At 34.2% G+C, this 21,825-nt stretch overlaps 1 protein-coding gene across 1 annotated transcript in view; it reads left to right on the top strand.

Annotated features, from left to right (window-relative positions):
- The first annotated feature begins 3,156 nt into the window (after positions 1 to 3,156).
- Positions 3,157 to 21,825, top strand: part of LOC149794351 (uncharacterized) — a 115,967-nt gene continuing 97,298 nt past the window's right edge. The window contains exons 1-3 of the mRNA XM_089969103.1: positions 3,157 to 3,207; positions 10,027 to 10,143; positions 16,470 to 16,590. Coding sequence (XP_089825229.1) covers positions 3,157 to 3,207; positions 10,027 to 10,143; positions 16,470 to 16,590 — 289 coding nt within the window. The remainder of the gene's footprint in view (positions 3,208 to 10,026; positions 10,144 to 16,469; positions 16,591 to 21,825) is intronic.

Genomic DNA, 21,825 nt, shown 5'->3' with positions numbered 1-21,825 from the left:
ATCGACCTTTGATTTCTTTAGCAATAATGCAGTTAATGTGATTAGAGTGTCTTTTCCTATGGAGTAGGAAGCTGCAGTTTCTCAGTTGGTACAGCATCAGATGCATAATTCAGTGGTCATGGGTTTGCCATCTGTCCAGGCCCCAAGGATTGGCTGCCTTGGTGTGTCCTTGGGAAAGGCACTTAACCTCCAATTCCTTTTCATGCTATATCCAATAATGCATTAAAAGTTCCAAAGCACTGGAACCAACCAAACGTCCAACAGAAGGTGGCAAATTTGAGGGGAAACAATTGTAGGAATATTTTTTTATGACATGTTCTTCCAATATTCTATCAAGGCTGAGGTTTTGGGTTTTTTGTGGAAACTATTTTACTTCCAAAGCAACCAGGTAAAATTGTTATTAAAGTACCTGGCTGATTGGTGTTAACCAATCACATACAACATTACTGCTGAAACTTCATTTCGAGTAGGCTGATAGTGTAGATTTATTATCAGACCCATGCTCATAGTTTTATGATCTCCAGGCCAGGTGTGATCTGTTTTCGTTTTTTTTTAATGGCACATCCACACGTAAAAAGCTACATAGCACTGAAACAGTGGGAGTATGTGCATTGCCCAAAATAACACAATGGCAGTTGATCTAGACTGATCTGGGCAAGGTAATTCACATCAAACCCACAACCTTTGCCATACAAAACTAGCATTCTAACCACTTAGCCACCATGGCTTCCAGGTCTTGATCTGCCAGTACATTATGGAAGAACAAATTTGGATCAGTGTATGCTATTCCAGTTGATGTGCATTATTCACAGTTAAAAAGATCTCTTGTGAAATGTTAGAATTCTTAACGCTCTGAACAATGTTTATTTTTGTATAGCTCTGAGTCCAAAAAAATCCAAAATCACTTAAAAATGTATAGGTCAGTTTGTATTTTTTCTTGTGCTGTTCTTAGCCAAGTATCTATTCCCAGATAAGGGTCATTATGTAGAAAAAGCATGGGAAAAAGCACCTGTCACTAATTGGCTTTGAAACAATAGCTGAATGAGTACTTAAAAATTCATTTAATTTGCAATGGTTGATGAACATAGACTCCACTTCCTAAACATGTAAAGAAAAGGGTGTGTTGGTAGTGATGTTTTTTTCTCACTATGATTCAATTACTGGAATCACAATGGTTTTCTGCTACAATAGGCCTTGGTAAAAAGTCATATCAGAACGTTTTGATAACATTATTTTGAACTGTGCAGTATGTGTTTATTTTATGAAAGTTGACTACATAAATTAAAGTACTACAGTAAATATAAATTACAAAGAACAGCTTCACTCAGATTGTGTTCAGTAAGCAATATTCCATCAGAAATGGAAAGCATAAACAGAACTAACTGGAAATTCTATAACCACACAAAGGCAAAAACAGTGGGTTCCTAATTTTACACTAGAATTCTTTCAATCTTGCTGAGTTTTGATTAGTATGTTTTACAGTTGACTGGATATGTACAAAGATCATCTACATCATTATTATTAGTGCTGGCTGGTTTTCTGTGATTGTCTGGCATGAACATCAATAGCTTTTCCTACAACCAATTAATAGAATAATCTGTACCTACACAGGCGGAAGTTCATGTAGGGTATATTAATTAATAGTGCTTACATTCTTTGCAACCCATAAATAGGGTGTGAAAGCAAAACAGAGCTTACTGTATTCCATCAAATAACAAAAATTAACTTAAAATGCAATTTGTGCTGCAGGTCTCAACCTGTTGTCACAAAGTGTCTGGAGCATGAATTTTAGGTCCCTAATTTCTTTTCTTTTTTTAACAGTTTTGTTCAGAAGACAGAATAGCCAAATGTTTCATAAGAATCATGTAGCTTCATTTTATTTGCAGAACATCCCAAACATAAAAAGACTGTGTTACAGTGTGACTTATAATAATTGATAGTCTAAAGTTATTAAGTCTTTCTGTTTTGTGCTTAGATCTGTGACTATAGGACAAAGTCAGCCCATCACAACACTGAAAATGTTTTATCATTTTTTCTTTGTAATTCAACCTTTCACTGTCTGCAATACATATATGTATTGTCTTCGATCACATGTGGTTATTTAATTTATATGGAATAAAGAGACATCACAAAACTCTTGGAGCTGGAACTGTATGGGATTGTTACAATTACCACAATCATAATGCATCTTTTATGTTCCCTCTGCCTTGAGTCCTTTCCATTTATTTTCAATGATTGTCCCAGCAAATATTATCACATTGGTATGCACACTTTCTAAAAAAAGATTGGTAGGTTTGTTGGTTGTTTTTCTTTCTATGACTTTTTTAAATAAAGATTTTTAAATTTTGTGTACAGGTAGCAGGCTGTATAGAGTGATTGCACATATACCATGTATAGAGAGATTACACATATGCCATGTATAGAGTGATTGCACATATACCATGTATAGAGTGATTACACATACACCATGTATAGAGTGATTACACATATACCATGTATATTGTGATTACATATATACCATGTATAGAGTGATTACACATATACCATGTATAGAGTGATTGCACATATACCATGTATAGAGTGATTACACATATACCATGTATAGAGTGATTACACATATACCATGTATATTGTGATTACACATATACCATGTATAGAGTGATTACACATATACCATGTATAGAGTGATTGCACATATACCATGTATAGAGTGATTACACATATGCCATGTATAGAGTGATTACACATATACCATGTATAGAGTGATTACACATAAACCATGTATAGAGAGATTACACATATACCATGTATATCATACTTTTTTATTGACTTAACAGTGTGATTTCAATACAAATCAAGATTGTCTTACATATATTAAAATACATAATAATTCTCTGATGACAAACCCGTACTTGATGATAAGCACATTTCCCACTTCATGAAACTTTTATTTGATTTTAATAAGAAAGTTTGAATTGCCTATTTATAAATACACCCCAAGTTTGCTACAAAATTTACAAGTTAAGTTGTTGTTGTTTTTTTTAAATTTAAAATGGCATAGCAACAGAAAGTAGTGCTAAGGAAGTTGGAGTCTTGCCTAAGGACATACCATGGTAGCCAAGGCATCTGGAGCAAAGTGTCTTGCCCAAAGACACCATGGTAGCCAAGGAAACTGGAGCAAAGTGTCTTGCCCAAGGACACACCATGGTAACCAAGGCAACTGGAGCAAAGTGTCTTGCCCAGTGACATGCATTGGTAGCCATCCTTGTCTGATCCAATGCTAGGATTCAAACTTGCACCCTGAAACTGCAAGTCTGTTGCACTTTTTACTGAGCTATCAAGACTCCCACCTCCATTAGTTACCTATACAACTTGCAGAATGGGAAGCCATTCAACACTAGAAAGCTATTTGCTGATATCATCTCACAATTGTACTGTTACAACATACCTATAAATTGTCAGCTTGGATTATAGAAAAGGTCATGTAGGTACACAACTTATGTCTACATACTGGATCTGTCAAAAGGCTTGGATAATGGCCACTTAATTGATGCCATCCAATTGGATTTATCCAAGGACCATATTTACTTGCTTATAAGTCAAGTCCAACTGCAAACATCATACATCCTGATCTGCTATTGCATTGTGCACTTGCAGATCAGGGTCTCTTTTGTTTGTTCTACTGATTACTCCTAACAATCTGCACAGACCCTGGATGGTATCAAGTCTTATTGCAACTTCAGTTATTTTAATGGAATTACTGCAACATTTTAAAAATAATTTCTGGCAGGAAATTAATTCCTTTTTTATCAATCAAAGCTTGTACTTAGGATCAGTGATTGAATTTTACAATCTGGCACTGACCGTTTACAACCTGTTTCATATGTTGCAGCTCAAATTGATAGGTAAATTGATATGTCCTGACTAATTAATTAGCACATTTTCCCAGGCAGGTGATTAGTATCATAGCACATATATATGCATTATTACTTGTTTATGAGGACAGACTGACTGGTTTATGAACCTCTATAATCAGTTTTGACATGCAGTAGAAAATTATGGAATATTAAATGTCAGTCTAGCTGTGCCATTCAGCCTCAGCCAGGTGTATTATCAGGCAGCTGGCTTTTTGTCTTGCTTCAATGGTGGATTTAGAGGAGAAGAAGGGTCTAGACAAAATAGTACATTTTGTAGAGAAAAAGCAAGAAACTCCACAGCTATTTGTATGAACCACCCAGTTCTCAGAATCAAACCCTCCTGATTATGATAACATTTGTAGAACTTCCTGGCAGATAGAAATACATTTGTAGAACTTCCTGGCAGATAGGGATACATTGGTAGGGGTAATAAACTATTTGTGATACCTCATGATTGGCTGGGGCCCTGAGTGGCTGAGTGGTATAAAGTGCTGTCCATTATAGATCACTGCCATCTCACCTTTGTCTGCATGTCTCAGATTTGGCTATGTGGGTATGTGAGTAAGCTTCCCAATAGCTTCTCGTGGGTCGGTGGTTCTTTCTGGGGTTTTCCCAGGTTCTTACTCCACCATTAATACTGGCCGCCATGTATAGCCTGTGTGCTGAAAAATGGCGTTAAACCCTACAGGTGGCACTCACCAGATAATATGTACTTTTGAGAGAGTGACGTATGTAAGGTGAAGTAGTTCGCATTTAAAACATGCACAGTGGAGAGAATGTTTGCATACCTCTATGCTACATTAATGTAATGTGGATGATATTTCTTTTGGATATTGTACTTTTGGAAATTTTACATGATTTAAGCACACTGCTAACTAAAATGACTGCTCCCTTGTGTTAAAAAATCAGTCTGAATTAGTCTAAAGTACACTATACATAGCAGCTATTAAAATAGGGAACATGAATTTTGCCAGACTAGACAATACCAGCTTCTGAAAGTGCAATGAATGAATTACCAAATATATCAAATGTAAAAAAAGTTATTGGCTCTTTTTTATACAATTGACCTCTGAAGTTCAGGAAGTGAAAATGACCAAGTAGAGCTAGCACTTTTTTGAAAGGTGCACATTTGAAGTAAGGCCAAGCTGTATACTCTATAACCCATAGTACACCCATCAATCATACACCAAAATAAAGGGAATTAAAGGTTCTTTGCATTATACCTAAGATATACAAGGTCTTTTTTAAATAGCCAGTATAACCAGTGAGGAAAGCCGGGGACATTCTTTTTCTTTAAAATCCTAACCCTATGCAAAATGTGAAACTGTATAGCGCCACCACAACAAGAACAACATCAGGTTTGGCCAGTAGTGATACATGATGGAATGGTTCTCTGCACAATATATTTCATATTCATAGAAGTTATATATCACCAATTTATCATTTATGCCTGTGGACCAAACCCAAGGTTTCTGAATGAAATGTCATTTCCATCATTAAATGGACAGTTTTAAAAAAGGGTTGCTTGATTATGAAAAAATATTTCTGTACAAGAACAATTATTTACAAATCATGGAACCATTTAAAATCTATCTATTGAGGTAATCTTTTTTGTTTTGACAGCGTTTGCAACCTTAATTATTTTTCCCCCGCTGAATTATTGTCTTTTTTTTGTTACACTTACCTTTTGTAATAAACATTTTATCAAGTACTTAAGTAACTGGTAAAAAGATTAGTATCTAGTTCAACTGAAATAAACTGAACATTGTATGATTCTGATCACTCATTTTATACCAGCATATACTATAATAATTCCTATTATTTTCAAATTAATAAGTCATTGACTAACTGACAAATTGTTCATTTGCATAGTTCCTATTGTCATTAACTCAACCTAAAAATAAATTAAATCTTAATAGTAGGTCTGCCTTCAACCTCCACCATTAATACTGGCCGCCATGTATAGCCTATTGTGTGCTGAAAAATGGCGTTAAACCCTACAACAACAACAACTGCCTTCAACCTCAGACTACCACACACCTTCATTGTTTTCACTGGTGTACTAATAGTAAATGGTGAGCAGTGCCAGTGGCATAAATGGCACCTAGGGTGATGCTGATGGCCCAAAGGGTCCTGATACATGGCCTGAAGGGCCGTAGCCAGGGGATGGTTCTTAGGAGGGGGCTAGTGCCCCTCCCACCAGCTAGGGGGTTGGGGCCTGGGACAGACCCCTGGCCAAAAATGAATTTCCTGCAATTTAATACCATTTGATGGATTTTCATGATATGTAAAATTCAGTCATTAACACAAGACATCCAAGCACCTTTTTATGCATGTCTGACATTTCCTCATTCACCTCCAACATTTTACTGTTAAGCATGTACAAAAACCATAAATTTTAACAAAATCAATTTATTTATTTACTGGTTACAAAAATATAAATATGTATACGCAGCAGCTTGAAGACAATAAGTTTTCCAATCTTATAACACTGCAAACTGCTCAGTGATGCCATTGAAGTAAATTGTAAGAGAGACATCTCTTTCTACTGACAGTAATGCTACATTAGTAACCATGACTGACTCAGGGTCAATTATAAGTATGTTTTAATGAGCTTCTGGATAGAGTAGCAGTTTGTTCATGAAGCACATGCTGGCAGTAAAATGTGCTTCAGATCCTTGTTATACAAGTGTCTTATGTAATTTGCTGAAAGGTTCTGATTCAAGAGTACAAAAGTTACAAACAGGCAATTTTCGTCATTTTCAGAGAAATTTTATCAGCTGTTTTAGCAGCCAAGACCTCTGCCACCTGGAGCAACCCTCTGATCCCCTTCTCATAGTACACTACTGAATTATTGTATTGCCAAAAGTGGATCTTAATTGATGCCTTTCAGTTTTTATATACTTTAATGACTTTGACAATTTCTAGAGCCAACACAAACATGGATGGACATGCTCTGAAGAAAAGAAACAGGCATATTTATGTATTGCTTTCTGAACAAAGGCACACACTGTGAAGCTGTTAGGGGTCAAGAGTTGGGAACATAAGACAAATATTGTGGGAAACCCACAATCCCATACTCAGTGCACAATATTGCATATCAATTTACATGCAAATATTTTCATAGTGCATTCATATTTCTTATACAGCTTCATCCCAAAAATACTACGGCATGATCCTGAAGTTCTAAAACTTTTTACTTGTATAAAACCCCATAACATTTAGACAAATCACATCTATGACAAGACTTTCAGTTTTGAGCATGTAATATAAACGATACTTTGAAAAAATGGAAACAATCATTAGAGTTTTCTGATTGCTATAGATTTAAAACTACCCTTCAGCATATGATAGACTGTGTATGACAGCCAGTATATTTGATGGATGAAGAACACAGAATAGCACTGGGAAGAACCACTGACCCTAGGGAATCTACTGACCCACATTTGGGACTTGAATTATTAGGGTCTTTTTCCTTTCGTTTGTGAATTATCACTACCATGAAGCCAGAAAAGAAAGGTTTGACGAAACAGTAGATAATTGCTGCAATTGAACAGTGCAAGTGTTTGATTGTCTGGTCATCTGTATTTCCTTTAAACAAGATAGAGATTTAGAGGGGGTTTTATTTAATGGCACAGCAACATTGGATGGTTATATCATGCCAAGGCTTTGCACATGACACACACTGTGGTAGCTGGTTTCTGCTGATTCATTGGTGAATGCAAAATCTAATCCTTCTGGTCAGGAATACGGTGCCTTAACCACTGACCCACAATGGTTCCATTGATTTTGAAAGATTATTGACTTTAGTGTCTATATGAAGAATTCTAACAAATTTAAAGGTACATCTTTGGAAATTACCATGTGTTCTGCAGAAATATCATGCTAGATATTCAGTACATAGGGTAGATGAGCCATTTTTGGAGGCTTAGTGATATCATAAACAGGACACACGACAGAGGAGACATTTTACCATGTCTAAGGCTCTTGCAGTTTTGAAAAATATTAAATTAACTCATGGCACTGTTGGCTAGTAAAGTTTTTTTTAAAACTTGGCATTTACAAATCTTTAGTGATTATGTTTTCTTCTAAAGTCAAACTTCTAACCACAAAGTGGGAGATGTTTGCTTCATGGGTGGGTGGGATGAAATTTAATCTGTTGCCAAAGTGTCTTTGAATATATTTTGCATGTATTATCAAGGGAAGAGATGTCAAATCAAATCAGATTAACTCATAGTGCCACTAAGTACAGTTTAATAATGGCATTTTAAACATCATTTGTAAAATAAACGAAAATAAACCAATTTATGTAAATTGAAACTTACTCATCATAAAATTGTGTTGAGATCCTGCATACTTAAATGCCACTATTACATTTGTGCTCACATTCCTGAATCTAAGCCACAGAATATGAAAGACACAATCATAAAATATCATTGTGGTTATCAAAGAGCAACAGCAGCATTAGTAAAGTTAGTGCCCCCTCTTTTCCATAACAGTACAGTTTGTAGATTCTGCAGCCAAAGACTATTTACCACAAACAAGGAATGTCTGTCAGGCAATGGACAGTTATCCCCATGGCTGTTGGAGTACCTGATTAATCAATTTCAGTCACCCACCTGCCCTCAGATATCATGACAGATTTGTGCATTGATTGTTTACTTAATTTTGACATTGGCTTTATTGGCCTTTTCAAAAGATCTCTAATTTGTGTCTGAATTTCTAATTTGGGTCTGAATTTCTCATTTTTGTCTGAGTTTCTAATTTGTATCTACATTTCTCATCAAAAACCCACTCTACATTGTTTGAGCTGTACAGTGATCTAGTTCATATGACTGTCTGTTATTAGTTCAGTTTCCACAAGGTAGATTTACAAAAATGAAATACATGTGCACTTTTTTTAAAGCTCCAGCATAGGAGTAAGTATGTTCTATTTCAAAAATAATTTGGTTGGAGTTTGTCTAGAATATCTTGTGTGGTTCCAATACTCAGCAGATGGAACTAAATAAGGGAAGAAACAGACTTCTTTTTGATTTCTAATTCTTTTGGCCACAGCAAAGCACCAGTCCCTTTCAGTTTTTTTTCCTTTTTTAAAATTACAGTTTTGGAAAATATTAAATTAACTTGTACATGTAATTCTACAGTAGAAGGATAAAATAATAAAGGCCATCTATTTCACATACCATTTTGTAGCTGAAATTTTCCACTTTTGAAAACTAATAAAGTTTTTACAAAATGATTTTTAAAAAATAATGTATTACATGTTCTATCCACAAATTACAGAAATCAGTGAAAACCAGTCTACTGGGAGAGAGGAAATATTATACCAGAACCAGGATCTCAATCCAGTAGCTACAAATTTTAATCAGTAGATTGGCTTCTAAACCAGTAGATTGTTTATCATCACAAATTTTAAGTTCTTCAAGGGGATTAAAAACAATTTTTTGTGCTTTATTATGTGTTTACTTAAACTCCCCAAATTCCAACAATAATGATCATTGTACTGGTGGAACATTTCCAGTCCCCACTAGACTAATTCTGGCTGGTTTCTCAAGTGTGTTGTTTCTTTTCATTAATTAAAAAAAAGTATTTTAAATTTCAAAAGTGGTAGATCCCAGCTGTAACAAAGCATATGCAATAGGCAGCCCTTAAAACAGTATATTGTCCTGCTGCTAATAGAATCACATGTTTGCTGCATAATAATACATGAGATGATACTGCTTTTATTTCTCATGCAACCTGTTGAAAAATCAACAGTGATATCCCAGGCTACATTTCAAGTAACTTAATAACTTAGCACTCATTTTTAGTTCAGAGATTTGACCTTTTTAGGCCTATATCAAGTTTACACACTATCTAAAATCTAAGAAATGCCAGCCTGTTTTCTAACATTACCACTGGACATGATGATTATGGCACCCAGTTAATATGTAAGTGCAACATGCTGAATGAATACCACCTTCTCATTGGTCAGCTAAAAATGAGGTTAATATCAGTAGTCAAAGTTCATCCTTTCAGTTAACCAAATAAAGGGTGACATTCCATTCTGTTTTAATTTTAAAAAATTGTCTGATTCTCATATGCTTTATACTAATGCTAAAAACCACAGGCTAAGAGACATGAGACTCTGGAATACATCTTAAGTACAATGCAGGAACTTGGGGGTGGTGAACTTAGCTCAGAAGGGTTTTGGAAACCAGTCAGCATCCATAAAATCCCAGACACGGTAAAAACAGTTTTCTTTATGGGCATTGTGGTTGTTTTTTTTAAATTTTTTTTTCATTTTAACAGAGATGGCATTCTCCATTCTTCACAAAATAGAAAGTGATTCATTGTAAATCTGGACCAGAAACCTAATGAGAGCCTGTTAAATGTGAAACTTAATCACCACAGTGAATGTCGTTAGTGGTCACCAGCCAGGATCATGTGAAGTAGCTAAAAATGCTTGTGGATTTTATTTTTTACAATCTTTGCAGTGAAATATGAGATGCATAACTCTTCCTTTTTCATTAATTGACAATACACTTCATTATTATTGTAACATTTTCCATCAGAAGCTGATTCGTGTTCAAAACTTGCTGTTAAATAAAATTTATGTCAATAAAAGATTGACTGGTTTAGAAGGCAATCTACTGATCAAAATTGTTAATCTACTGGTGTCATGTCCTGGTTCTGGTACATGTATGTTCATGTGCTGATAGATTTGGTTTGGCATTTTACAGCAAAAGAAGAAGTTTTTTTTAATACTGTTGCAATTAATACCTTTGTCAATGATACACTTTGGTAGGATTCAAACCTGCACCCTTTCAGTCACCAGTTTAGCATGCTAACAAGTGTATCACTGTAGCTTCTTTCTCCAGTAGTGACCTCTTCCAACATAAAGGATTGTGTATTGGGCCTATTCTGTATCCTCATGCTTGCTGATGGAACAGTTTACCACCTCATTTCAGTCTGCTTGCTGATGGAACAGTTTACCACCTCATTTCAGTCTGCTTGCTGATGGAACAGTTTACCACCTCATTTCAGTCTGCTTGCTGATGGAACAGTTTACCACCTCATTTCAGTCTGCTTGCTGATGGGACAGTTTACCACCTCATTTCAGTCTGCTTGCTGATGGAGCAGTTTATTGCCCTATTTCAGTCTTCTTCATAAATATCGATTTTGGGGTTTTTAATAATGCACATCACACCCACCCTTTGCTGGATATATATATATATATATATATATATATATATATATATATATATATATATATATATATATATATATATATATATATATATATATATATTTCTGAAACACATTTTCTGGTTTTAATAGAAATCCCAAAATGGAGGGAAAAATTCCAGCTTAATATAAAAAAAATGACTTCCTCCATGTTATAGTGGTTGATGCTTTATCTTACTCAGACCTGTAACATTTTCCAAAATAAATTTTAACATAGGGAGGGTATGTATCAAATTTCTTTGGTACAGGCAGTCCCATACTACGTTGATGGGTTAGGTAGAGATGTTTCTTTAAAAAAAAGAAGTAAAGACATTGTTTCACCATTATTGATGGGGAAGAACAAAACAGAGTATTTATTGTACCATAGACTTTCCAATACAACTTGCACCTTTTCATTCTTTCTTTATTCAGTACATACACACTGTATACATTTCTTACCCCTTCTTTTTATTCAGTGCATACACATTATATACATTTCTTACCCCTTCTTTTTATTCAGTGCATACACATTGTATACGTTTCTTACCCCTTCTTTTTATTCAGTGCATACACGTTGTATACATTTCTTACCCCTTCTTTTTATTCAGTGCATACACATTGTATACATTTCTTAACCCATATTTGGCATGACCATGACTGTACCAATGTCTTTGTAAATTATGGACATCATACCTTGTACATTTAATAGAACAGTACTTAGTGTTCCAAGAAATAAATGAAAATCTTATCTTAATAACCAATATTTAAAATGTAAATATAATTTACTTTAGGTTTTTTAGCTCCATTGTGAATTTTATATTTCTGTATTAAATAACTTACCTTAATTGATATGAATTACAATGATGCCAGGTTGACATCTTGCATTTGAAACCTAAAAATTACCAGAAAAACTAGATTTGCAGTGACATACATCAAAGTCCTGCACATTGGGGCATGCCACTCCTTGTCTAAGGGAAACAACTCATACAGGTAAATCTAATTGTGTCCACTTTGTCTTATCTATCCATGTGGTAGACTAATCTGGTACCCATCATAGAAATATTGATTTTCTCCAATGATTTTGATCTATACAGCAATGCTAGTGAATTATTTTTTTATATATGCTCCACCACAACAGTCAAAGGGCATAAATACCCTTGTCCACCTCTCTGTCTGCTACAGAAGACTAAGTGTTGGTCAGATCTCTAGCACTATTATGGTAAAGCTGAATGTATTTTTAATTATATAATTTTTTTAAAAATTCTTATGTTTCAGCTTGTTTCTACAAAGTAAAGAACTACTACTTTACTATGCCTAGCAGTGTTGTTGACACCATTTGTACAAACTGAACAACACTACTTCTCAACCATTTCTTCTTAGAACCTTTTGGGAGTTTTTGTTTCATAGCACCTCACCTGTATGAAGGGGAAAACTTTGTAGACATATGTACATATATCTGAAGGGGCCCCGAGTGGTCTAAAGCACTCTCCATTATGGATCACTGCCATCTCACCTCTCTCTGCGTGGGTTCGAGTCTTGGATTCAGCCAACGTGGGTATGTGGGAAAGCTTGCCAGTAGCTTTTCATGGGTCAGTGGTTCTTTCCATGGGTTTTCCCGGGTTCTTCCTCCACCATTAATACTGGCTGCCATGTGTAGTCTATCATGTGCTGACAAATGGCGTTAAACCCTACTACTACAACAACAACAACAACAACAACACATTACAACAATGCAGGTCACTGTGGCCTACGTTATATGTTATTGTTGTAAGTTTTTTGCACTTAGCTGATGACCACAAAGGATTTTTGCAATCTGCATACATACTACTAAACTTAGTGTTGAGAAACTAGTTGAGGGAATGCGTTGTGACAAGTGTTACACCCTCATCACAAAAGTAGGTCACTGTGGCCCATATATTGTGCTTCACTGACTTGGGTTCAAGTGTTTTATTTCTCTACATTGTTCATGCTAGAATCATCAAGGTACATATGCATCTCTATTAGTACTAAACCTTTACAAAAAAATGAAGTTGCCATGACATACATTTCATATTTTACTGGCTCAGGGAAAGATTTTGTACTTAGCTCATGACCACAGAGACATGATCACAAAGGTTGTTTGTATCCTTCATAACATGTTGTTATACCTCAAATCACATGAATAGGAGAGGATTTATGATTACAAATACACCCACATAAAATTGTAGATTACTGTGACTCATATTTCATGCTCAGTCTTTGGTTAAATTTTGTTTTAACTGTTCATGTCAGAATCATTGAATTAGATGATTTTATACATTTAAAGTATTACCCTTGTGCAGAAATGAAGGTCACTGTGATCTGCATTTGCCATTTTATTGGCTTTTGTTAAGTTCTTTAATTGCTCATCCCTGCATCTTAATCCAAAAATATTATTCCTCACCAGGTTAAATTTAGTAAGCTTTTCCAAAAAAATGTATTTCTGCTACTAAAACATAAATAAATGCATACAACTTAGATAGGCTCAATAATAATAATAATAATATTAATAATAACATTACTACTTCTAATAATAATAATAATTATTGTTATTATTATTATTACTACTACTTCTACTATTATTATCATTATTATTATTATTATTATTATTATTATTATTATTATTATTGTTATTTCTCGATTTTTGATTTACAAGCATATTATTTGAATACTGCTTACCTCTCCTACAAAATCAATTATAGCATACATTTTTGCCACTTAAAATTTATTTTGTCCGTTACATCATTTTTGAAGGATGATAATTTATAATTTTATCAAGTTTTATATATCTTTACTTTGATTATTAACAAAAGATTTTTTAAAAATCTGGAAATCATTTTATATTTGATTTATAATCAGAAATTTTGAAAAGAATTTGCTCTAATTTTCTAATAAAATTCAAAATTATGGTTAAGCCTTTTGTTTTCAGTGCCATTCTAAATGCACATAAAATTTCGCTATTACTTTTCATCTTGCTTCTGTATTCTTCTGCCCAGTTCTTACTGGCAAGGCATCTTTCAATGCTGTTTTTAATCGAGTTTTAATACATTTGATTTTTACGACTGAAGTGTCAAAGAAGTAACGTTACGTCTCATTTAGCACAGAAACACATATTTCACTGATATTTGTTTTCAGCCTGCATTTTATAGACATCTTCTGGATACTTGAAAGTCATTTTGCTGTTTTCTGTATCGTAATTTTTGGCACTTGTTTTTAAACAGATATATTTCTTGTCCTGATAAGAGATTTATGCGCGTGTCTCCGACAATTGTTGGGCAAGGAAAGTAACTCCTAAATGTAAAGTTTCGTACGACCACAAAATTAACCTCCCTTGTGTCTGATTTCTGCCTGTTTTGACTATCCTATATTTTCTATGCACGTGAGTTCGATTCGAAAAGTATACATTATGTATTTATAATGGCTATTCACATGGTCCGTTTTTTAGCTCATGACCACTTCTCATTCCAGGCTCATATATAGCTGGAAAAATATATACTTCTCAGAATTAAATATAACTAATAAAATTATTATATCCATTAAACTATTTGAAGAAAATAGTTCTCTTTTGGTAAAAGAAAATTAATATCGCGGCTCGAAAGAAAAATGAAGCACACACCCACCCACCCGCAAACCTTGTATGGTCAATACCTTATAGTAAGTGAATTTTCTTGTCATTAATTTTTTTTTTTTTAAATGAAAGGGGAATGATTGTAATTACACAATAACTGACATCCTGTAATGGGCACTGTGCTGACATTAAATAGCTTCTTGATAAAAAATAAGAAGTGTTGACATTGAAGCCGACTATTGATATAATTAGGCAGGGAAACTTTGAGATGAATGCTAACACCCGGGGCAAGATGTTTATCAGAGATAGAGCCAATAAATATATAACACTGACCCAACAAACGAGAAAATAAGTCGAATAAGGAAATTACGTAATATTCGGGGGGGGGGGGACTGCTTTGCTGAAAATCTTTAGGTGGTTCTCGGACTTACAAAGGAATACTTGTATTTAACACATTATCATACGCTAGTAAATAAAATTTTAAAAAAATAATAAAAAGAATCGTATACGCAAAGACGGAATTGACAGCCTCGCCAGTGGCAGTGTTTGACGGCGGTGTCACCGTTGTTGTAGTAATTGCATTTTTGAAAATAATTATAGTTGTAAAATCATGACAGTTATATAGTTTTACGATAGCCGATTTTATTTCGCAAAATCTTTCACCCTAGCTTCAGAATTGTTTTGTTCTGCCCCAAATTGCATGCACTCGAGTGTGACGATCGATGTAAAGTAACATCGTGGGGTATAGAAGGAGTTGACCTATCTTTGCTACCAAAATCCCAAAGCCCCATGTGATAACTACATAACGTATCCCCATGTATCCCATTTCGCTCAGTTCTTGAATGCATCTCATTAGATACATGTGATCTCCTTAATAATAAAAAAATCTACAGCTTTATGTTTATATTTATAAAGTAAAATGTACACCAAATTCCATTTCTGACTAGTGTATTTGATCAACTATTTGAAATCCCAGACATTCCTACTTTTTGGATCTTTATGGTACCAGTATGTTAGGAGTGTACCTTTTTGTTTACTTAGTATATTTATTGTAACGGATAAAAAAAATGCATCATTGACGTGCTCATCTTTACCTGATAGAAATTGATCTTGAAGAACTTGTTTTATTGCCGTAAACTGCATAAAATCTGCAAAGTATTGCAAAGTTTTAATGAAATAATCCTATTCAAACACCTACATGATCTATTTAAAAATGCTTAAAAAGTTAAGGATTGGCGTGCCCATTGTGACTTTCCTTTTTTATCAACTTCCTCCTTTATACAAGACCACCACACCTTAAACAACTGTATTTGCTTATCTCACAATATAATTTATAGGTCATTCGAGTCCCTATATTATTACGAAGACCAAAGGAAAATATAATTGAGCAAGGGACGCACTACCACCTTGATTAATTAACTCGCTGTAGCAGTTTGCTTATTTTACTTAGATGTAAGTCGCTTATTAGCCAGGTCCGGCGATGAAAGCCCAATAATAGTCATAAACCTGCTCAAAAATGATGCGTTTTTACCATATAGATTATACGATAGTGATGTATTATGGCCAATCGAAAGTAACCCGTTCCCCCTGTGAAAAGGTAATGGTGTATGCCCAAAGGTTTGAATGGGACTCTACTCTCTAGGTCAATGGAATAGGTCACGTTTCAGCGCGTTAGTGATGGTTTCGAGATGTCTTTCTTAGATCGGTATTGTTTTTGAGGGAAAGGATTATGTCCTGAAATTCATAACCTTGATTGCCAGCAAGCTAGGCAGAAGTATGGTCAAATAGAGGATATCATGGAAATGTATGCAGAATATATCCCGGCTCTGATGATTGTGCTATGCATTGTGGCTGACATAACACAAACCGTCCTACCAACAGGTGAGGAAAGTGTATTTGTGAATTGCGGGTTGGGGTAATTTCAAAACTGGGAATATAATGCAGTAAGATCGTGAACTTGTTACACCAATCAAAATGGCACGTGTTGCCTGTATATTAGCTGTTTATCATTTATATTTGAAAGAAATTTTAGATTTGCAGAGAAAATATTTATATATTATAGCCTTGCATACATTAACTGTTCCTTTTTTTTTGAGGAACTTTAAAAGTTTGGTGTAGTATTCATTCCAAATAAGGAAGAAGTGGGACCCAATGACATTGGCACCCACTGGGTACTAAAAACAGGGACAGTTTACAAAAATGGGTTATAAAATAGCTTACCTGTTTCATATTCAAGAACACAATCATCACCACAAAAACTGTTGTCTTGTATTTTTTATTTCTGTAATATAGTCACTTTTTATTACAGTATAAGCATTTCATGATACAATACATTTTGTGTAACATTAGTGGTTTTTGGAAAAATGCATAAAACACTAGCCATTTACTTGTCTGATATATCAGAGCCCCAAATTTGTGTTGATACCAATGGACTATTTCTGGGTCTGATAGCACCTGTTCATTAAATTAAGAAATCGTGATTTGCTGACAAATATATCCACAACTTATTGGTGTACACGTTAGACACTGGTACTTCTCACTTCATTTGAGCTACTCTTGTTTGAAGGATTCTTTGGACGATATGTTAACTTTTAGAATATTTCCAGATCAGATCTTATGCTTGATGATTTGTAAATCCACATGGAATAACACTACCCTATGTCCTGTGGCCATTTTGAATTTCACGCTATATATGGCTGTTGCCAAATACCGTTACGTGTCTAAACCACAGGGGCTCATATCGTTGCTTACAATTGACCTGTCATACATGTACTATATAATAACTACTAAATAATAACTACTTAAGTAGCTATTATAGTACATGTATGACAGGTCAGTTGTAAGCAACGATACGAGCCCCTGTGGTCTAAACTATATCGGGGTGTATTTCATAAGATTTGCATACAGCCAAATTGCACATTTAAAAAACAGGTGATGTCAGACCAACAAATCATCCTGCAGCATCAACACCAAATAACATAAAATATATCAAGTTTTTCTGATATTTGCCATATGCATAAACAGATGTGCCTCATCACAGAAAGGAGTTAACATATTAATTTAAGTAGGGAATATGACGATGTTATTGTTAAAATCACATCAGTTTAAGAGACAACGGTTTATTGCTTGCATTTAAGGCATACATTTGATAAGAATATGCATCAGGAGAATGAGAGTGCTAAAATGGAATGTTGAAACCCATAAAAAAACAAAATCAACAATTCGAATGAAAGATATATATATATAGATAGAGAGAGAGAGACATAAATATACACCAGACAGAACGGAAAGTGCTATCACTGGAATTCTATAAAAGAATGTTAGATAATAGTAGATAGAATTAATATTTTAATACAAATAATACTACCATACAGGTTAGAGAATTTTTAATTCGTACTCTACGGAGATTCGAACCCAGGTCTGTAGGTAAACAGCGCCCATTGCCTTGCCTGCACACACGCGCTCATATTCCCTCCTGACTAAGCACACATCGCCAAAAAATGATGTTACTCAATCTGTGATATATGCACTCGTGCGAAGCATGACAACCTAGTATTTAATTCTCATGTATCTACAGTCATTCTGGATTCCTATGAAAGAAATCAAGGTATATAGAATTAATTATATATATATATATATATATATATATATATATATATATATATATATATATATATATATATATAAATCCATAAAGGTGAGTAACTCAAATGGCATTTTGAGTGCAGCATTTAATTCGTATTTTCCCAGTGAAAAATGTAAACTGAAAGTTGAAATGCCATTAATAAAGACACACATAGCACATTTACATTCTGGCACAGACAATGTCTGAATCAAGCAGCTGAATTCTTTGAAATCAGAGATTGTTCCCAGTTCATTGGGCAATCTGTTCCAGATGCTGGGGGTGTCAAATCTGCAAGAGAATTTGCCATACAGTGTATTCACTATCCTTAGTACTGTTACCAGATTTTAATGTCTAAGACTATAGTTGCAATTTTTTTTACGTGACCTGATTACTCGATATTTAGGTGTTTTCTTGTGAAGAATCTTGTATTCTTCACTTGCCATATATCTTAATCTACATATGTGTAGAATAGGAAGGTTTGCTTTTAGTAGCGGATAGTCATCTAAGTGATTTAAATTAAAAACACCAATTATAGGGCCCAGTAATGCATTCTTGTCAGAGTTCTGTTTGGTACAGAAATGTCAAATACAGGGACACTAGTTGAAGCCTGACCGTGTAAAGCATTTGTAGCTCATTAACTTAGTGGATAATTAGTGGTTGCAAGATATTTAATTGTCTTGTTGCTTTTTGACAGATCTCAGATGTATTGTTGCGAAAATTTAGTTGAGAGTCAATATTGAGCTTTGAATTAGTCCTTGTCAGATCATGGCATGGTTGGCTGGAATTTCTTTGTCCAAATTGTGTTATAGTCTGTCTTGAGGATGTATAATGCTGGAAAAAAGAAGATTTATTCTAAAAATTAATAAATCCATAACCCGAGCACATGGGAACATTATCTGCCTATCCTGTCACTATCCTTCTGCACAGCAATTTAAATTCCGCTTCCTCAAGTAATCATTCCCTCTTGATACAAAAATTAGTTTTTGGAATTCAGTCTTCCTTTTTATGTTCCTTGTATACAACATTCAAAACAAATGCAACAGTGTTTTCTCAGAAAATGCAGTCAGTTCAGTCTAAAATCAGCTGTAACATTCTTTTATATTTTTTTTCTTGGATCTTTTTTTACACGCCTATTGGTGCAATGTGGACAACTTATTGTACCAAAGATAACTAGCAAGGCTCAGCCTAGGCAATAAAATGACCCCTGTGGATGGCCTAAAGAGGTTTTGCCTCTGTGAGGTTTTGGATATTTTATGATTTGGACTGAAGCTTTTGGCCCCAAGTCATACATTACGCTTATTCGTGTTCATATTTTTCAAAGAAAAAACATTAAATCCTCAACATTTTTTATGTTATGCTTATAAGTTTATTTTAAAAGGGTCTTATCTGTTTTTGTTTGCTCTCTGTTAATGATGGATAATTCTTCAATTTAATTTTTGTGCTTGAATTGATTCCTGGAGCAACAGTACCTTGTATGAACATGATAGATACTATAGACCATTCTTAATGAGATCCTCATGAATATTAATGTGTTGTGAAAACGAGGCTAAGCTAGGCAGATCGAGAAATAATATGGCGTCCTACTGTACATCGAGTAACGATCTGAGCTGTTTGTCAAATATTTATTTTGCATTCATTGAGAATTTCATCACGGGTGTCTCCAAAATAAAAAATAAATCATGAATTAGTTGCAATAATTAGTTCTTAAAAATAAATCAAACAATTATTTCAGCACAGGCCTTTGAAATTATGTCACTGTAGTATATATAAAAAAAAAGCCAGAATATGCAAGAAAAAAGGGAGGAAAAAATCATATATATATATATATATATATATATATATATATATATATATATATATATATATATATATATATATATATACATACATACATACATATATATATATATATATATATATATATATATATATATATATATATATATATATATATATGCTTCCCTTTTGGGGGAATTCTCTGACATTAACTTACTACAATGATAGAATTTCAATGGCTTGTGATTTAAATGTGCATTTTTCCTTACGTTTACACACATCAATAGGTTTTGTCAACAGTTTCATCAGTTCTTATCCAGTCACGTTATCTCTCTGTCTCTCTCTCTCTCTCGTAATTTCATTCAACTTGACCTCTCGTCGTATTCATTTTACTGGTGCTATCTCTCTTCTCTATCATGGTCACTGTCATTGTACTGTTTCTGTTTATTTTTTCAACGAGATAATAAAGTTCACTTTTTCTATAATTAATACTCGTACATCAATTCATAATCGCAGATATGAATGCGCTGCGTGGAGGTATGCAGAGATTTTGATGATCCCGTTTTGTGGAATGGGACTAGGGGTAACATTTTTAGAAACATACCATTATAAAACACACATACATACACTCATTTGCTTCATCGACAGAATCTATTTTGTTTTTGGATTTCTCTTTATAACATCATTCAGTTGCAAGAAAATACAAACACACCAACAATCATCCAGTTTCTTATCTCAAAATTCAGCTCCTCCTCATGACATATTGCAAAAATCCATTTTCTACGAAGCTCCATCTTCTTCACTGATGGAATATGGTGGAAGCTTAAATCTGTGTGAATTCTAGCATTGCCATTGCACAACAAAACAAAACAGTATTCGTCACAATTGTTTCCGCTTGCTAGTATCAATTGTAGCAGCCATGGTTGCGATGTAAAATGAAGCTGATGCCTAGCTTAGTCTTGTTTTGGATTTGTTGACCCAGGGTCATATGAATATATGAATACATTCTGAGAATGGTCTATAGACAAGTGGATGGATGTTAGGAAGATAATTATGACAACATTTACACAGCTCTGAGAATGTTGTTTTGGGTTTAACACTATTTTTTTAGCACACAGTAGGTTCCTTTGCATGGCGGCCCTTAGATCTGGTGCAGAAAGAAGCTAGATAAACCCTGGTAAGAACCAACGACCCATGGAAAGCTACTGGCCAGCTTCCTCACATACCCACATTGACTATAAGAATGTGCTGTGTACAAAAGTTGTTAATCAGAGATTAACTTTTTGATTTTTCATTTAATCTGTACCATTTCGATTTGTAAAATTTTAATAATCTGCAAAAGTCTTAAATAGAAAAATGTCTGAATTTATTTGACAGTGTGATTGCAGGATTCGTCATTATTTGTAAAATATTCTGCTCAAAATTAACAGAAAGCACTAAACTATTACATCATACCTGCTGGTTTTGCATCTGTGTCATGGTTAAATCACTCCTTCATTTAGAAAATTCATATCCCACCTCTACATTTTTTTAATGGGGGTGAAGGGAAGATGTAGAAAGATCAGTTTTACTGAACAATCAAGGCAGTTTATTTCTAACATTGCTTGAAATAATGGGGTGTGGTCTTAAAAAATAGCAAAGTTTTCTAAACACAGATTTTGACATTGACTTACATTGATATATTACTGTTGAGAAAGAGCAGTGACTTTGTGGTT

This window comes from Sinohyriopsis cumingii, chromosome 8 (assembly GCF_028554795.1).
Source record: "Sinohyriopsis cumingii isolate HCF-2022 chromosome 8, ASM2855479v2, whole genome shotgun sequence".
Classification (NCBI taxonomy): Eukaryota; Metazoa; Mollusca; class Bivalvia; order Unionida; family Unionidae; genus Sinohyriopsis; species Sinohyriopsis cumingii.
The sequence above is the reverse complement of the archived record's forward strand: the minus strand, read 5'-3'. Positions and strand labels throughout refer to the sequence as shown.